At 36.5% G+C, this 20,078-nt stretch overlaps 2 protein-coding genes and 1 long non-coding RNA gene across 3 annotated transcripts; all 3 read right to left on the reverse strand.

Moving 5' to 3' along the window:
• Nucleotides 1–1,452: 1,452 nt before the first annotated feature.
• On the reverse strand, nucleotides 1,453–8,065 carry LOC133712224 (uncharacterized). Its single transcript, XR_009847235.1, has 4 exons — nucleotides 7,905–8,065; nucleotides 6,247–6,896; nucleotides 3,803–5,784; nucleotides 1,453–3,113 (listed from the first exon to the last, which is right to left on the reverse strand). It is a non-coding gene; the product is annotated as an uncharacterized LOC133712224 (long non-coding RNA).
• Nucleotides 8,066–11,877: 3,812 nt separating this feature from the next.
• Nucleotides 11,878–15,878, reverse strand: LOC133710421 (uncharacterized). Its single transcript, XM_062136488.1, has 13 exons — nucleotides 15,597–15,878; nucleotides 15,307–15,493; nucleotides 15,145–15,217; nucleotides 14,799–14,949; nucleotides 14,587–14,696; nucleotides 14,176–14,316; nucleotides 13,964–14,105; nucleotides 13,749–13,892; nucleotides 13,189–13,349; nucleotides 13,002–13,076; nucleotides 12,668–12,833; nucleotides 12,285–12,548; nucleotides 11,878–12,095 (listed from the first exon to the last, which is right to left on the reverse strand). Exons 1-13 carry the CDS (start codon nucleotides 15,825–15,827, stop codon nucleotides 11,940–11,942), a joined length of 2,001 nt encoding a protein of 666 aa, XP_061992472.1. The 5' UTR covers nucleotides 15,828–15,878; the 3' UTR covers nucleotides 11,878–11,939.
• Nucleotides 15,879–16,445: 567 nt separating this feature from the next.
• Nucleotides 16,446–19,221, reverse strand: LOC133709658 (peptidyl-prolyl cis-trans isomerase CYP21-4). The gene is made up of 8 exons (XM_062135468.1): nucleotides 19,062–19,221; nucleotides 18,773–18,940; nucleotides 18,648–18,687; nucleotides 18,525–18,569; nucleotides 17,895–17,980; nucleotides 17,237–17,374; nucleotides 16,998–17,148; nucleotides 16,446–16,907 (listed from the first exon to the last, which is right to left on the reverse strand). The coding sequence occupies exons 2-8, from the start codon at nucleotides 18,922–18,924 to the stop codon at nucleotides 16,821–16,823; spliced, it is 699 nt and encodes a 232-aa protein (XP_061991452.1). The 5' UTR covers nucleotides 18,925–18,940; nucleotides 19,062–19,221; the 3' UTR covers nucleotides 16,446–16,820.
• Between the last annotated feature and the right edge of the window lie 857 nt (nucleotides 19,222–20,078).

A 20,078-nucleotide genomic window follows, 5' to 3' on the forward strand; every position in this document is an offset into this window, starting at 1 on the left:
GCCCCAATTTTTGGATGATTATGAAATGCATTTCTTTTCCTAGCAGCAGCTAGATGCAAACTTAGCTCATCACACTTGTCAAAATGAAGTGAAGTATATAAAAGCATAACAAAACAGTAATGTCAATGAAAACGAAGTCACTTGAGAGATTAGAAATCAGTATCAAAATGAAAATCAATGTCTTATGATTATTAATGTATTGAGTTGTGTCCGCAGAACCGATGTACTCAAAACCAATGCACATCGATTTTACAAAACAAAAGTGATGTCTACAATGAAACAACACATCGGTTCTAGAAAAAGCAAGCGATGTACAGAAAACCATTGAACATCGTTTTGCTTAAATGAAAACGATGTGCTGTGTTAAATGAAACATCAGTCCTTAAAAAAAAACCGATGATGCCTAAAGATACAGACATCGTTCCTAAGAAAATAATGTGCCAAGCTACATGTAAAAATGCCCACGAACAAACAATACTCATGGCAACTGATGTCTACAAGTGTACTGGACATCGCTTCTGGAATAGAAATCGATGCAAATGTTCACGTAGGTATTGTTCGACATATACTTTATTAAGCATAAAATGTGAAAATATGAAGAATTAGACATACCTAACATACAAAAATATGATGATTATAACGATTATACATCGATTTGTTTTTTAGAATCGATGTTGGTTGTTGTCTGGGACATCGGTTAAAAACCCGCTTATACTGATGTCTATATCTTTCTCTACACCCACTAAGACATCGGTCGAAAATTAGTTTAACATCGGTTCTGGGCCGATGTCTATGAACAAAATTCTAGTAGTGACCTAAGGACAGCTAGAATATGCAAATGTACAATCACAAACCTAAATTCACAAGGAAATCTAGGCTCATGGTGAGTATGTGCAAGATGCAGTAATGATTTGATTTTGGTTTTTGAAGATAGTTTTGAATTGAAAACAAATAGATGCTCAATGTAAACTAAATTACTCTAAACTAAACTAGTGATCAAATGGATGAAAGTTAGGATTTAGATTGTCTACCACTAACCTCCCTTGCAAGTATTGATGCATTTTAATATAAATGATGCTAAATTAATTAACCAATTTTGCTCCTTGCATCCCTCTCGGGTATAACAAGGGACATGCTCCTTTTGTGATATCAAGCAACCCCTCTCGGGTGTAGTACTTAACTACTTAAGTCATGCATTTCAATCCGGTTAGGTATCTAGTGCGTTACCCTAAGTGCATAAAGTTTGGAGATAAAGAAATCATGCAAACCAACCAAGCTTATCTCTAAGTGATTGTAATTCACAACCCCTACATGCACACCTAGTATGCTTTCATGCTTTAACATTCAAAGGTTACCAATCTCTAAACAGTATATCATGACATAGCAAACACACATACTCAAAGTGATAAAGTCTAAGCATATGCATTCAACTCTTGAACTAGCATGTGGGTATGTTAAAGAAAATTGCATAACATCATATTATAGCATCAATCCATAAAAGATTGGCTAGGGCTAGCTTTCAACCCTAGCCCCAACAAAGTACTACTCACTTATAATTACATATACTAACTTCATAATCAAATTAAACACCAAAATATAATCTAGAGTAAAAGGGATAGAGTTGGCTTAGTGGTGTGTCGATGGTCCCCAAACTCACATCTTGGTGGTGATGGTGGTGGTGGTGTTTCCCTCTCCTTCTTGCTCTTGAACATTTGATGATAAAATATAATGAAGCTTGTATTATGTATTGTGTGAATAGGTGGAGTAGATGGAGAAACTGATGATAGAAAAGAGAGTGGAGAAATGATGTGTTAATGGAGGTAAAGGATAAGAAATGGTGGTGGTGATGGAGGAGATAGAGCAGTATGGATAGTATGGGTATTATGGGTTTAGATTTTGGGAGGTGGATATGAAGGTTTTGTGGTGGAGAGAGAGAGATAGAAGATGTAATGGGGTGGTATCGGTGATGGTTGAAGAGATGCTTATATAGGGAATAGAGAGGTGTAAATGATGAAGAAAGACAAAGGGTGCAACTAGCTTCATGAATGGAGCTAAAAGGAAGAGTGTTGGAGTGGTAATAGATCCTAAAAACAAGGGAAAAAGGTATGGAAGAGATTGATTAATTAAAAAGAGGGAAGTGATAATGAGCTATTAAAGAGAGTAGAGTAGAAAAATATGGCTAAGGGAGAAGAGAGGAGCTGGCTAAGGGAGAAGAGAGGAGCAGCTAGCTCTCTTTATTGTGCATGGGAAGCATGAAAATGAAGTGTTGGAGTGGTTTTGGGTCACCAAAGTCAAGGTGACAATCATGGGAGAAAAGTGTATAGGGATACCTATTATCCAAAAGATAATATGATGGATTAATCTTGACATAATCTTGTAGGATTCTTCTCGGACTCTCCTTGATAATTGCAGCATCATAGACCTTCTAAAAATGCACAAGAAATCTACCCAAAGAAGATTTTCGGCTAAACTACCCTGTTTTGACTAGGATACGTTTTCTTTCTCTGAAGCTTAATTCTTGGACAAGGATTGACTTGATATTGCCGTTATTCTGGATGGTTCTTGACTTATCCATGATCTATGACATCATATCTCCAATAATAATCAATAACCTTCTAGAAAAATTCCAATTAAGTCACCAGAAGATCTCCCAAAAAGCTTCGTGAAAAGCTGATAGTTTCTGCCTTATCGGGAAGCCTACTTTGCACTTGATTTCCTGCTGCCTCATTGATGATTATGACTAGTTCTTTGGCTCATGTTGAAGTAAAACATCATATATTTAAGGAATACTGACCCTTTCTGTAAAGATACAGTTGGAAGAATGCAAGAAATGCTCTCCAAAACTGTTCCTGAAAAGCTGATTTTGAAACTGCAGTTTTCTGCTTTGCAACAACTCTTTTGCATAACGATTGTCGTGGACTTCCCTCGTAATTTATGGCTAAAAGAGTGATCAAACTTTGTCCTTTGCATCAGTACTTCATGGTCCATGGCTTCATTGCTCCATTTAAACTCCTATTTTTCTGGGATTGCTTCACGAAGTACTTGTGCCTGCAAAAGTGGTGGTGCATGGAAAATTTGCTGAATCTCACTTTTTCTCTTCTTGTCAAGATTTTCTACAAAACATGGAATTAGATTAGTCAACACTAAATTGAACTTTTAGAACAAGTAATTTTCATGTTTTGGGGCACAAATATAGAATCTTGCTTTGCTAAGAAGGTCCTTAACTTAGCTTAAGTAACGGATTTTCATATTTTGACCACTTTTTTATCACATATTCATATCTTAACCGTTCAACTTTTAGCTCCTAATGTATAGATCACTTCTGCAAGTTTTTAGCCAAATTGATGATCGTTAAGGCATCCAAAACTGCAATTTACACGAACGAACCAAATATGTCCAACCTGAACCGTTCGTGTAAATTGCAGTTTTGGATGCCTTACGATCATCAATTTGGCTAAAAATTTGCAGAAGTAATCTACTCATATATATCTAAAAACTGAACGGTTAAGATGTGAATATGTGATCGAAAAGTGGTCAAAATATGGAAATTTGTTCCTTAAGCTAAGTTAAGGACCTCCTTAGCATAGAAAGTATATATGTATATATATATATATATATAGCAGCAAATCGGGGGCTGATGATCTAGATATTAAAACTCTAAACTCTAAATACTCGACCTTTAGCCTCCAAAATGATAGAAGTCTTTTGAGAAGCTTCTAGAGCTAATCTATTGTCCTAAATAAAGAACAAGAACATTCTCCTTAATTGCAAGCTTAAACTAAATTTAGGAAATGACACTCACACTTAAAACCTTTAATTAATGTCATCGATCAAGTTCACAAAGCGTCAGCACTATACGAGCACGAGTCTTTTCTAGATCTGCTGCACTTATCCATTGAGCATAACTGTTTAAAAAAATACCCAGATTAATCAATGCCTGAACCACATTCTTTGGTAAAGAACTTCGTATAAATAAAGGAATAAGTTGTTGCAATAGAATATGGTTATCATGGCTCTTAAGACCTCCAATACTACAATCTTGTAAACGTACTCGACGTGCAATATTAGAAGCAGCTCCATCTGGCATTCTTGATCCCGATAAGGCTGAAAAGAACATATCTTTCCCCTTATTGTTCATCTCAAACTCAACTGGATCAGCATACTCTGTACTGGACTCTCTCCTCTTTAGATGATACTGCACCCTAATTCCCATGAGTTCCAGATCATGACGAGAATTCAAGTTGTCCTTAGACTTTCCAGCAACTCCTAATATTGTTCTTTTCTATATGCATCACGTCAAGGTTGTGACGTATCAGGTTGTTTTTCCAATACGGAAGCTCATAAAACATACTTTTCTTCTTCCAATTATGCTTCTTTTTCTTCAAAGGTTCATTATCAGGTTTTTGCACCCCAAGCAGCTTCCTTCGCTCTAGATCTTCCCGCTTGTACTCTGTAAGAACACCATTTGATTCCAATTGTGCAAGAAGATCAGCACCAGATAATGTTTTAGGCTTGCTTCTATATTCTGTATTGCCATTAAATGACCTTGGATTTGCTCGATACTTGTGATCATAGGGTAACCACCGCCGATGAGTCTTGTATGAAGCTTTTTGACCAAATTTCAACCGCTGGTAACCACTTTCAGAGTTGCATGATGGGCAAGCAAATTCACCTTTTGTACTCCACCCCGACAAGTTGGCATAGGCAGGAAAGTCATTAATCGTCCATAACAATACAACACGCATTTTAAACATTTTATTGCTGAATGCATCAAATGTTTCTTCACCATCTTCATACAATTCCTTCAATTCTTCAATGAGTGGCTGCATGTAGACATCAATTTTATCACCAGGTGTCTTAGGACCATCAATAAGAACAGATAGAAATATAAAGGGCTGCTTCATGCACATCATAGGTGGTAAATTGTAGGGAACCAATATGATAGGCCAGGTACCATAGACCTGAATGGGTTGAATCCATGTAATGCTAACCCAAGCCTTACATTGCGAATGTCTTCTGAAAAATTTGTGTGTTTTTGGTTAAAATCTTTCCATGCAAGAGAGTCTGCAGGATGTCTAAACATACCATCATCAATTCTTTCCTCTCCATGTCATCTCATAAGCTTTGCTGTTTTTGAAGTCATAAACAACTTTTGTAACCTTGGTTTTAAAGGAAAATATCTTGCTTGTTTTCGTTTCCCAAGTGCTACATCATCATTTGAACTACCACCATTATCTTTCCATCGAGATGTCTTGCATATTCTGCATTCATCCAAATTTATGTCTTCATTTCTAAACAGCATGCAACTGTTAGGGCATGCATCTGCTATTTTATAAGTGAATCCGAGAACTTCTGTTAACTTCTGGGCTTCATAATATGACTTAGGAAGTTGCACACCTTCAAGCATAGATTCTGCTGATATCTCAAGTAAAGTTTTGAAGGATTTATCTGTCCATCCATGAAGTACCGTCACTTGCAAAAGCCGAACCGTATATGACAAAGTTATGTGTCTCTTAGAACCCGGATACAATGGAAGGTTTGCATCTTCAAGAAGCTTCAAGAACTTCTTGGTAGGCTCGTTTGGCCCTACATGAGGATTAATTGAGCTTTCTTCATTATTCTGATGATGTGTTCCTACATTAGGAGCTCCTAAAGCTTGTTGGACAAGTCTGACCAGCAAAAGTCAAAAACTGATCTATTCCATTATAATATGATGGAGAATGCCTATCTGCTAAATCTATCCACGATTTGTCCTTATTTATCCTTAGCAATCAGATTGAATATCTACATCAAATAGCCAAGCAAAATACAATTTATTAAATTATAACCATGACTACCAACCAAACCAAGAACTTTAAACAATTTTCCGAAGTGAACAAGCATTGTATACAAGTGAGCTGGCATCAAAGTACAGTACAAAAAGACTATAAATCCCTAATATATACTCTAGTATAAGAATAATCTGATACGCATTAAAGTATACAAATTGATTATATATAGGTAAGAAGGCAGAGTAGCATGCTTATGAAGTGAGTATGGACACAAATAATGATCGAAATTTTAAATAAATAAGCTTTGTTCAAATATATATACATTAAATATATATATATATATATATATATATATATATATATATATATATATATATATATATAAGCAGCAAACAAAAAAGATAAAGTGGATAACTTCTGCATTTACTCCCAACAATCTCATAGACATCCAAGACATGAAAAAGATAAGGCTTACCTGGAATTAGACTCAAACCATTAATGACGAGTGGAAGATAGAGGATAGAGAATAGAGGACAAAGCAGACTAGCCTCCGAGTAATATGCAAAGAAGCTGCAAAGCCAAACAATTAATAAGATGCAAACAGATTATGAAGTATCAAACTACATGACATTTTTTTTTTTTGTTTGAGAAGACAACTAAGTGAGAACAGATCTATACAATATTTAGCTTATTGCATGTAATACTAGCAAGGCTGCGTTCACAGAAAGAACTAGTCTCAATAACTATTGCCTCAATCATCGTCCTAGGAAGGAATGTTAATGCCAGTAAACATAAAATTCATAGTTTGAATCCTAGGGAATACGATTTGAAAACCAAAAACGGCAAAGCAAATTTGCTGCGAGACTTTAAAATTCAATTGAAAACATTTAGGGCCTGAAAACCATTACACACAAAGTCCACAAGATAGTATTATAAGGATAAATCTAACATGCCATAATGATTAGAGCTACAAACCTAACATATGCACTCATCTAGGCAATCATGTCGAGCACACAACATCCGTAACAAAACAAACATAAGAAATTCTGAAAAAATATTAGAAGAACTTATGTGTTCTTAATAGTCAGGCAATCTTCCTTTTGCTTTCCCTTCACCCATCAGTAGCTGAAACAAGAGACGAACCCACAATTAAAAATAATACAAATGCTATCAATTCAAAACAAATTCCAATGCCAACTAAAAGTTTTCTTTGCTTTCGAAAGAAGATGCAAAACAGATATACAATTATGCATGCAAAGTAATTGCAAATCTTAGCAAGCACATTGGTAAAAGAGAAAGCAAGAGTACCAAAGAATGGCCAATTAACAAAGGAAGCCAAGAGGAGATGCTATTCTACATAATATGACAATTAAAAATTGAAGACAAGTTGATAAAGAAATAGCACATATATTCGAGTTCCACATTACATTAGTTCTATCTCTTATAAAGAAATAGCACATTATTAGCTAATCAAAAACACCAGTCAACTAAAACCAAGTATATATCTGTTTTCATTCAGAGAACCCCTACAAGCTACAAAAGGCTCTACTCATAATACATATAAATATCCAAGTATCAAAACCAACCACTGAATAGGACCACGGAAAACTAAAACATAATCACAAACACATGCATATACCATTTAGCTAAAAGCTTCAACAACTGAATTAACCCATGCATATAGTGATAAACAAAACCAGAGCACCTTTCAAAAAAAAAAACAAACAAAACCAGAGCTATTAATTACTCAGGGCTTGAAAACCATTCAGGGCCAAATTCAAATTAAAATATTTAGGGCCTGAAACCATCTAAACGAAAAGATTAAACAACCGAGATATCGCTATCTACCATGTGAAGGAATAGAGCAGGGCCAATGCTTTGAATCCTCCACAGAGCAAATTGAAGTCAGCTCCATTCATATTGAGATTTTCAATACCAAATCGACATACCCAAACACCAAAACCAATAAACATAATGGTTCTTCCACAAATAAGCAAAATTGAAAGTGATTTTAGATACACAAACAAATTTTCTATACTTGGTTCCTCTCAGACAACAAAAATCTCATCTCTTTCATTTGATAATTTGAACTAACCGAATTGAACCCGCTGATGGGAGAGAGAAGATACATACCCAGAGAGCGAGAGAGATGAAGGTGAGTACTGCATATGAGGTTTTTGAGATTTAGATGCGTCTTCAGAGAAGAGTTTTTGGGTTGAGGGAGGAGAAGATGGAGTATGAGGTTTCATTCTTCGGGAAGATTGAGTTTTGGGGGTTAACTATGGCGCGCGCCTATTTTTTGTTTCCCCATGCCTTGTGAAGCTAGGTTTACTTTGATTATAGCAAGTCTACTCGTGGGTCACCAGGTCAGCTACTATTCACTACTTTTTATGTGTATTTTCACTCTCTGGGTCACGGGCACAATGTATTTCATGCCCTGTGTCACTTTCTGGGTCACCCTGGTGACCTGCAAGCTGACCTGGTGACCCAAGTCTTATTGGAAACTGTGCCCGTGACTCAGAGAGTGGAAATAAACACTAAAAAGCAGTGAATAGTAGGTGACCTGGTGACTTAACGGGTGAACTTGCTCTTATGATTTTAAGACCCAAATAGTATAAAATAAAAAGTAAAAAAAGCTACAGCAACTATTGCATAGCAAGAATCAGGACAAATTTAACTACGGCATTAAAGATGTCGTCACAATTGTATCATTTTTTATGCCACTGCGTTAATTTGCGGTTGCAAACCAGCCTTAATTTTGCGACACCTTATTACCAGTAGTAAATTTATGACCAATAACGACGGCATTTTTGTGCCGACGCTAAGTGTGGTAGCCATTGCAATTCTTTTTTGTAGTGTAGGTATACATAGTGCCTTGATTGATTGTGTCGCCACTATTGCACCTACATCTAAATTAGGCCATAAAATCATAATGCCCAACCACTTGAATTAATTGACCATTTCCATCCACAACCATATGTTCGTCAAACCAAGAAGACAAACATGTTCGTTCAAACGAATGTTATCAAAACAACAAGATCAAAGTGCCTTGCACATGTATATCTATTATTTTATTTTTTTTAAGGGAAAGACGACAAACTATATTAAATGCAAACTGAAGAGTACATGGAGCGATGCAGAAGCATCGAAAGAAAACAATAAAGCATAACAAGATGCACAAACGCACCTATAATGAAAAGAAAACAATAAAGGATAACAAGATGCACGGACGCATCTAGAAAGAAAGGTAACCAGGATGTGACTTGATGCCGAACGACATCGCTGCACTGCATATGTCACGAGAGCAGTGTAAAGGTAAACGTAACCGTAACAGTAACCGTAACCAATGATATGATCACCTAGGAGAGCTGATTCACCCACCAGGAGTTCGAATGTAACCGAGGGTGTCAAAAACTCAAAAATTAGCAAACGAACTCCTAAGAACCAGAACCAATACCATTTCAACATGAGCATCTATCTCGGATCAAGGATCCGGAAGTGAATGCGACCCGGGTCCCAAATACCGATCCAAATCCGGCCCGAGACCAAAGTCAAATCTGCCAAAGCAAACTTAACAAAAGCCCAAACCCATTGGAATCTGATTTGGACACCCAAGTACATGGGCACCCTATCAGATCTTCTTTGGACACCCACCTGTCTCTCATATTGTAAAAATTTTCGTTAAATAAATTTGGGCTAAATACTGGTTACTACCTCATATTTTAGGTTCAAAATCAATTCAGTCCCTGTACTTCTAATTTCATCAAAAACACCCCTGAACTATTATTTATCATCAAATAGATCATTCCGTCCGAGGTCTGTGAATTGGTGGGGTTAACTCGCTGACGTGGCATGCAAACTCAGCTACAATGGGGCCCACATGCAAGGAAAATCCCCAATTTAGCCATGACTCACTCTCTCTCTCTTCTCTCTCTCTCCCCCCCCGTGATTTCAGCCAAAACACCATTACGGTGGTTTCCCCATAAACGCAATCCCAGATAAAAAAAAATTGGGAAAGCTAAATCTCTGAGTCTCTTCATTCGAGATCGTTGCCAGGTATGGCTGGGTTTGGTTTTGTGGGTTGTTCAGTATTACTTACATGTAATGAAGGCAAGTGTTTTCGGCCTAAACACAGTTCCACCCTATTTCGCAAACCCACAATCACACCAAAACAACCGCTTGATAATGATTACAATTCAATCAATTGCAAATTTGCAATACTTACATTATTATTAGACTTGGACGAAGACAAGCCGCCTTGCTGCTGGTCGAAGAAACAGAGGAAAAATCGCACCCTCCACTCATTCCAAGCGGCAAATTATATTAAAAATAAAAACCCAACTTCCTGGTCATCACTCATCCCTGTCCGTCGTCATATATTACTTCTACTCAGTTCTATCACAGCTACTCCGATCAGCAATCTGAAAAAAAAAATAAAAAATTAAACCCCTTTCAGATTTTTCTTTATTTTAATCAATACCCTTTGATCATCCTCAAAAAAAAAAATCAATACCCTTTGATCTTTACTGTTTATTATCTTTTTCAATAGTGGTATGCTCCATAAAATTGCAGATGATTAAGATCAATTTCACGTATACTAATTTAATCAAATGTGATCTCAAAAAATAGTGCAAAATAATTGATCCCAGCTTTATGGTTGTCATCCATTTAATTGTCGAACAGAATAATTGAGGGAGGACTTGGTTGATCTTTACTATATATTCAGGATTTTAAGTTCTTTTCAGGTCAAAGCCAATTTATACTCTCTCTCTTTCTCATCCATTTATATTGTTCCATCTTTCCTTTTGCACCATGATCTGCTCTGTGAAACAACCCCGGCCACAAATGGCTGTGATATTTTTTTCCGGTCAAAAACTCGGCCGTCGGTGCATGTATCTTTGCATTTGCCCTCTCTGTCTCTGCCTTTAAAGAACTTTCAAAAGTCAGTGCTTTCGGTACAAAAGTCTCTGCATGTCTCTAGCATTGAGAGCTTTGGATCACTCAAGGCGCGAACAAGTTTGATCAAAGTCCAAATCAGCTTCATAATTCAAACCCAGCAACGACCTCGAAGAGAGTTAAATTTTTTTGGGACTCCCCCTAAACAGAAACCACCGTAATGGGTTTTGGGATTTTGGGTGAAATAGGTTGAAGAGAGAGTCAAGGCTAATTTGGGGATTTTATTTGTATGTGGGTCCCACAGGAGCTGAGTTGGCATGCCACATCAGCGAGTTAACTCCTCCAATTCACGGACCACTGACGGAATGATCTATTTGATGATAAATAATAGTTCAGGGGTGTTTTTGATGAAATCAGAAGTACAGGGACTGAATTGATTTTGAACATAAAGTATGAGGTAGTAACCAGTATTTAGCCCAATAAATTTCATGTAAACCTCAAACTGTGACAAAAATTACAACATTGCTTAATGACCTATGTTTCATAATAAAAATTGTTTCTCCATTGTCTGACTCATTATCTATTTCTCATAATCCAAATGTACGTAATAATAATATTGTGTGCTGAACATGGAATAACACATCTGATTAAGGCTTCAAAATTTTAACCTTAATCATTTTCGTATACGAAAATCCATTTGCAGAAATTCAAAATATGAATGAAAACTATATTTCTTTTTCAAATGAAATATGAAGAAGGGAACATTCGATGAATAATACAATTGTCACAAGTGACATTCATAATTTAATACTAAATCTATAAAAGAACTAAATCAATCAGAGTTGTTCACTTAAATTACAGTTTTTTAGACACTATGAGAGACCAGTGTAATTTCAACATTTAAATTTAATACATGTGATTGAAATCCAGTTGTGTCTTACATTCGCTGAAAAATGTACCTTCAACTGAGCAAGCCTGCTAGAGTGCTAGATCAGTTATCAAGACCAACGATCTGGGTCTTCATTCAGTATTTCAAATTGGTTTTGAAGAATATAAACAAACTAAAGTTAAAAGACTTCTTTTTCTTCTGCTCCCCTTTTTCTTAAGAAAGTGCACCACCTTTATGGAAATATAATTATTCTTTAAGACTATCATATTTATCATAGTCCTTGCATGCTCAATGGTCTGCCGAGTATTAGCTCTATCAAGACCAACAAAATATTAGTAGAGGTCCCTAAGTTCAACTCCCCCTACTCGTTTGCAAGCGAAACATTAATCGCACTTCAGTGCACGAGTAATCTCCCATGAGATTCCCTCAGTTGCTAGCACCAGAGCATCACCAGGTCCAGAACCTTGCCTTTTGCAGTTAACAATTGCAACCATGAACCTCTCATTATCTAATGAAGCGGGATAGATAACTTGTTCTTCCTGCATTAAAAATGAAAAACGCAATTAAAAATCACATCCAAAAACAAAGTGTAGAAGCTCAGCATAACAGCATAAGTAAAATGTTGGTTCCTTGTTACATAACCTGTTATGATAACTCTCAAGTTGCAGACTACATTCAGTTCAACCTTACAGAAGTAGTAAATGCCATTTTTGGTTATAGGAAATTACCTCAGGTAGTTCAAAGAATTCATCAGGAGATATTTGCAGGATCTCTGTAGCAGTATGACCAGTACACCATGCAAAAACTTTCCCACTCTTGTCAGCAAGAGTCATTTTCAGGAGGAAAGTGCGAATTACTTCATCACAATTCTCATTACAGAAGCTGCATTTAGAAACTCCCATGGGTTGCTCGGTAACAAAATGACCACATACGGCATGTGACAACCTTGTACTGAGATGAAATTGAACCATTTCAAGCTGAACATGAACTATCTGCCCACATGATAAGAGATAGTGACATCTTAATAGAGAATGGAAGGCATACTAGCTTTTGCAATGAACAGAAAACAAGGCCCTTTCATGCAGGACAAAAATTGATGACAACCCCATACCTGAGTACAGCTAGCCTGGCTGGACAGATCAGAGAGCTTTGTTAGTTTATGAAGACAAGATGAGTTTAGCAGTGCTGGCAAGCTACTAAGGTTGAAGAAAGAAGCTCCACCAGTATTCTCGGACCATATTGCTTCTAGGCCATCATGGCATCTGTTTAGTTGGAACCTAACATAACAAGAATAAATTCTAAATCATAGTACACACCTATCCAGGAACAAACTGGAAAGTGGGTAAACTATAACTGAAAGTGACTAATTGCAAAGGTTGGAACTAGCTTTAACGAGCCCGCATATTCACTACAGATGATAAAATGACAATTGTCAATGAGCTTACCCCTTCCGCTTTTTCATAGAGCATGTCAGACCTGATATGTAGACGGTGTGGCCAAGGCTTAATCTTCCCAGTGACCTATATAATACATGTTTTGAAGTGAAAAGTACATCAAAAATGTGAATTTAATAATTGGGAAGGGGGCCGTAAAACCAGTACAATCAATATAACTAACTTATAAGATCCATACCAATATTTCACAAAATGTAATTTAGTCCAAATTGTTCCAGTGGTATCTTCAATTTGCAATGAGAAGATAGCTTCTGTAGTACATCTTTCTTTGATGATACTTGTAACAACACCGTAAAGGCTGACGCCTGTCATCTTGTCACGAAGATCGGTAATGTAGGACTGCAAAACTTCACACAAGTAAGATATGTTAATAACGAATTAGATTTGAAGACTAAGCAATGCTAAGAAGAGATTCAGGTACAAAGCATTCAAGCAGTTAATTTCACATGAACTTGGCCACATATCAAGCAGATAAGCACACAGTGAGAGTGATTGAACGAGAATAATGATGATTTCTGAAGAAAAACAACAATAATAACCCACCCACCATACACAACTTGGACAGATGTACAAGTTGATACCATGTGGATGCTTAAAGGTTCAAACAATAGACATTTTCATATATTAGTAATTATGCATCCTTTTAGCAACATGGTGCTCATAGCTTCTAACAGAAATTTTATTAGACCTAAAGGGGTATTCAATTCAGATGAAGAAGTATAATGGAAGGAAACTCACTTGAAAAGGATAACTACTAAAATCAATAGACCCTTGTGAATCACAGGGCAAGGAAACTTGAGAAACTTGTGTACTCTGACTGGGATCTAATGTGCTTAGCAGTCTTGATCCTTGATGGCGGCTTGGTGTCAGTGATACACATACCTGATTAATACAGAAACTTAGCATTGACCTTAAATGATAGTCCACTATACAAACAATCAAACATTACTTACTTGTTCCTTGTGTTGAACAAAAGGCACCAAAAACAATTGTGTTGCACTACCAAATTCAAGGGAAACTTCAGCACTTGTTTCAGCAGCACTGTCTGCAGAACTTGCAATATATGGTTTATCCAGTGCAAGCATACTTCCCACACTGAGGAAATTCAATCAGAACATACATTGGAAGAAAGCATCAGAAAATGTCATTGGGTGGTAGAGTTTACCTGAAAAGATTTGCCAGGACAACCTGGTCACCCCACAGCAGAAATTGCAACTTGGCACCATCATCATCTACAAGAGTGATTTGTTTCCTTTGTAAAGTTCCAAACTTTCCTCGAACTTCCAGTGGGCCAATGAGCTCAATTCTGCACATAAAAGAGGAAAGCAAGTTATTAATTACTGACTAATGACATGCCAACAGATCATTTGGGAACGTTCTAGGTCATAAAATTCTAATTTTAGTATGTGCATAGATCATATTTATAAAAACTATTTAATTATTAGTCAGATGTGCTCATTAGAATATATCTTATACTCAAATATACCAAAACTTGATATTTAAATCATAGCCAAGATGCAAAATAAAATAAGCAAAAGGCTGAGCCTAAGGATATATAGAAACAGTTTTACCGTACCTTGCATACAATGAATAAGAAACGTTTTTACTAAATGCATCAAGAGAAATTGAGGAGAATGAATCTGAACAAAACTGAGCTCCTAGCAGCATTGCATCACCATCATCATCCTACATTGATGAAAGCAGCTAAATGTAAGAAGACAAATAAAAACACCTCCCAAATACCACTCGTTCTCTCAAGCTTGGCCAGTAGTCAAATCTGAAAGTTACCTCATCCAACAATATCACTAGATATTCTGTTGGCAACAGTCGAGGACAACGAGACCCTCCTCCAGCAGCAGCACGAAGATGGCACCCCGTGAGGAAGATCTGCCTTCCTTTCTTGAGAATCCCATTAGTAGGATTTATCAAGTCATAGTACCTGTACAGACAAATCCCATTCATAAAAACTTAAATGAATGAGTAAATGCACATATAACAGAAACACAAGCATAGAATAATAACACGCTACATATACATTTGTTCAAGCACCAGTGCTCATTGGTTCCCGAAAATCAGATAAACAAAAGAAATACCGACTCATATCCAATACATCATAACAGCGCAATCTTTTTACCTGCGGTGGAGATAAAGATCAATGGTATTGGTGCTCCAAAAGTCCCCCAGGGAAAGCATATAAATGTTGGTGCCTAAAACAAAAAGAGTAGCAATGTCAACAACAAAAGACAATAACATCACATTACAGATCACAGAAAAACTTTCGAAAGTAACAAATTACCAGGGAGAACAAAAACGTTGACAATCACTGCTTCCAACACACTATTCAAGGACAAGAAATTCTTCTCGTAAATGGAATCAATAGTCACAGTGTTTGAAAGCTTCCTTCGCTTATTCTTCTTTCGCAATTGCTTCACGCATTCCGGCATTTTCTTCACAGGCCTGCCCCTATTTTGCTCATGCCATGCCTGATCAAATCAACACAATTCCAATCAAATCTAATCCCAAACATTTCATCAGCAACAAAACACAAATCGAAAGCCAGAACCTAATTCGGCTAAAAACCCATACCTGTGAGAGATCGGAGAGCAAAATCGCGGCCGTAACGCCGCTGGAGTAGGCGCTGCAGGTCTTGAGAATCCGAGAGGCGATCCAATTCCAGCTGGGCGGGGCGGTCTCCGGCCCATTTCCGTTGGGATCCGAATCTTCGTCGATTTCAGGGGAGAGAGCGGACCTGGCGTAATCGATGAATTTGAGGAGTGGGTCTTCTTCTTGTGGTTGCGGCGAGTCGAGTGAGTTCATTTCCACCGAGTTCACAGTAAACCCTACTGAACACTCGGGGTAATATATGGGAGGGAAAGGGAAACTCGTTCGGCGTTTTGGCGCGGGTTTTGAAATATGTGCTGGGCCGGCCCGTACATGGTTTTGGATCAATAAAGGAAACGGCCCACATTTTGTACCAATGGCTGAACCTCTTTTTTTTTTTTTTTTAGTTATAGTGAATTTCACACTTTTCATTTTACAATCCACACTTCATGTTTTCTTTTTTAATATCTTAAGTTTTGCTTTTTTGCAATATAGATTGTAAAAATGTGAAATAATACGAAAGAAAACATGAAATGTAAATTGTAGAATGAGGAGTGTGAAATTCACTCCCCTTTAATTATAGCTAAACTTCTAATTTTAACATCTGGACCTTATTACCTCCCAATTTATGGAAATCTTGAATGTGAGTTTTAACAGTTGTACTCATGAAAATTAGAAGCACCTCTAGATGCATTTTCTTTTTCTGGAAGAAAAACTAATATAAGTCCATCAGATAAATTCAAAGTGAAAAAAAATTGAAGGCAAAAGTAAAGATTTTGATTAATACTGTAGGATATGCCCTGTACAGGTTTAAAGTTAAGACAGAAAAGAAAATTAAGCCACATAGCAAGATCTTGATTTACTTTTCAGTTAGCATAAAAAGAACAAAATGAATCAGAGCATATCAAACAATAAGAACACAACAATTACTACAAAAAACATGTATATATCGAATTAGCTGCATTGTCGTATTTTGTCCACCTCTGATATGGAACCTATGCCTAAAAAATTATCATATCTCCTCCCCCTCCCCACTGCAAATCACAAATCAAATTGGGGAGGAGAACTAGAGAATATTTCATGGGGATCACTGAAAGAAAAAAAACTAAAAGATATACTGTAGCAGCGTCACAAAAGTAGTCTGGCAAGAAGATACTTGAACCAGCACTCTGTCATGCAGGAAAACTCCACATTAGACTTGAATTGTCCTTATATCTCACGTTTTAGAGTCACACTGGTGATCCCTACATGAGATTTAGGCCGATAATGTTCATCTGTATCAACCTCTTCAATTTCCTGATTGGCACATCAAATCAAAAGGTTATACATGAGAAATCCAAGCCTAGGCATGATAAAAGGTTACTCAAGATGCTCAAAATTATTTACCTGCACCACATCCTCTCCTTTGATGACACGTCCAAACACAATAAGCTTGTCATTTAAATCTGGTATAGGTGCCGTCGTGATAACTAGCTCAAATCCTTTGTTCTCTAGTTTATTCTTCGTAGTTCCAAGCATAAAAGCTTCATGCTTTGGACTACGTGATTCACACAGTAAGATTATTCTATCAGTTTAGGACAAAAAGCACAATACCAGCCGAAACAAAGATCATTTAAGAAACAAACCTTGTCACAAGTTGACTACGAAGCTTCCCTTTTGATATCCAATCTTCAGCCACTCCAAGTCCCTGGGAATCTCCTCCTTTAATTACATAGTGTTTGATTACATGACTGAAGGGCATCCCTTTGAAGTGTCCCTTTTGACTGAATACTAAGGTGTTAGAAGTGTTATGAGGGTGTACCATATATCATAATATTTCCATTACAATGCAGAAATCAAGCAAGCTTAGTAAAAACATGTTAATGCTAAATGATTCACTTAATAAAATTTAGTACTTGAGACCTACAGTAGCTGCACCAGTAACCTTTCAGATAAAACAGAAACCTCTAAGCAACGGTATTTCACGATTCACAAAGGAAAGATAGAACAAAAATTGATAGCAATGTAGTCGCTAGTGTTCATCGGAAAAACAAATATTTATATAGGATTCTTTTGCTTCACCAAGAAATTCAAGGCTAAAATAAATATAAATAAGAACTTTTATAGGTTCAAGTAGTACCAGATATTGGTAAGATTATGCAGTAAGTTCCACTTTCAGTTATTTTCAATTTACATACTCTCACTCTATTGGTAAACTAAGCTTCAAATAGGATGATTTTTGATAACTAAATTGTACATGTATCCAAGTAAAAATTAAGGGTCTATGCATTATTGAATACTTACCACAAGTCAAGAAATCTATCCACAACCTCTGGAGAACCATCCTTGTAAAGTTCCACTGTGATTAAACCTTTTGATGTGTTTAAAATCTGAAAACAATGTGGTAGGGAAAGAGAGGAAGTAAGTAACAACATCCAAAAGCAGATACACTGGTCTGTGTTACACCAAATCAAATAGGCAAACCTAATATGTCAGCAGCAAGAACAGCGAATGAAGTGCTCTAAAGAAACCAATCCAGCAATCCTTGTGACTTAAAGTTTTCCACTTTCCTATAAGGCTATAACTGAATATGAAGTTTATTTACGAACAACATTGCATTGCAGCACACAAATCTCAACAACATTGAAATTGGCATCCAAAACTTGCTTGTTATTACATTCACCGGGTTCAATATTAATAATTGCTCATTTACCATGTATTCCAAACTTCCAAATAGAACACTAAAGTTTTTCTTTAAAAGCAACGAAAAAAGTCCTGCAATACTCATCTACAACCAAAAATGGATAGACAAGCACTGATAGTCAAAGCAAACGAAGCCTAATCATCTTAAATCTAGCGGCCTAGGTAGCAGTCTCTCACGCTATATAACATAAAAAACAGCATGTAGAGAAATAAAATGTGTAGAAAACTTACAGCATAACCGGGAAGATCATCCTTCTTCGAAAACGCATCCATTTCCTGGGGAACACAAATCAATAAACTCAGTCAAACAGCACATATTTACTGACAGCTATCCCAACAGCAAAATCTAATTACCTCTGCAGCAGAAAAGTCAGACCCGGTATGATCCAGTGACCTAAAATTAGTAACCACAACCGATTTTTCAGTAGCTGAAATTACCAATCTCAAAGAATCACGGATGAATCGAAAGTAAATGTTACCTTCTGGACCAATAGCGATAAGTGGCGACCAAGGACAAGGCGATCAAAGCGATGATTAGATTGCACAGAACTATGGTAGTGACACTGATTCGAGTCGGTCCTTTTTTCTTCTTGCTCTGAAGTAACAGAGCCTGCGGCTTTATCCGAGCCATCAACTTGGGACTGTAACTACAATTATCAAACCAAACAAAATCGATGAGTTCACCTTGATCCCCAAAATATAGCTGGAAAACTGAAACCCTAGAATTTCAGGGATTTCAGAGCAGTGAAAATTGGTGAAGATTTTTACCTTGGGGGATTTGACGGTGGGGATTTCAGTGGCGTTGAATCGGAGATGAGTTTGGGTTTGGTGGTGGATTTCAGATTTCTCGGAGTTTTATCTGTTCGATCTTCTTTGTTGTTTCAAATATTTCAAATTGACGAAATGGTGGGGCCCACCCCCCAGATAGTTCCTTCAATCCAGCGTGGTTTGATTTCGGAGCTCCGGTTCGTTTTGTGTGGCACCGGTCCTGGGTTTCGCTCTCAATCCGAGACCCGGCCCGTCTGGATTTTTTTATGTTTTTCTATTTTATTTTTTCTTGGGGTTGGACTAGAGAAATTTCTCAAAAGAAAATTTTCTGAAACAATCTAGATATGAGAAGAATCTATGACACGACATTATTGTAAAGTAGACGTGAACTTCCTGCAGCACTATAGTCGTAGCCTAGCTCAAAATTAAATCGGATATATGATATCAGACACGTTCACGCGGTCACCGTTGATTATAAAATGTATGATCATTTATATTTGAATTTAAATTTAAAGATTGAGATTAGATGAAAATATTTTTAAGTATTTAAATAAAACCAATGAATTCAAATTCAATTGTAGGTGACCATGAATTTTTAAGGGGTGCGGCTATTACCACCCTACCATTTTCTTTGTTCACCCTACAAATATGTGAATTATTGAAAGACTATATTACCCAAATGTAAAATTACAAATAAGTACATTAATTTTCTAAATCCAAATTAATTTGTAAGGAAAATTAAATACATAAGTAATTAATTAAATACAAAACTACTTTTTTTTTTTGAATAAAAATACAAAACTACTTAATTTCTCATCGAATAACATTAGTCTTCATCTTCTCCACTCAAATTTGAATTTATTACTATTTTTCTGTCTTTTTCGTGCATATTCATCGTTAATTCTTATTCAATTCACAAAACCATTAGTGTTAACTTCATCAAAATCTTTGAATATCCTTTATGAACACCGAAAGTACAAATTTAAAACACGAAAAAAAAAAAAAGCAATCTCTTCT

This window comes from Rosa rugosa, chromosome 5 (genome assembly GCF_958449725.1).
Source record: "Rosa rugosa chromosome 5, drRosRugo1.1, whole genome shotgun sequence".
Taxonomy (NCBI): domain Eukaryota; kingdom Viridiplantae; phylum Streptophyta; class Magnoliopsida; order Rosales; family Rosaceae; genus Rosa; species Rosa rugosa.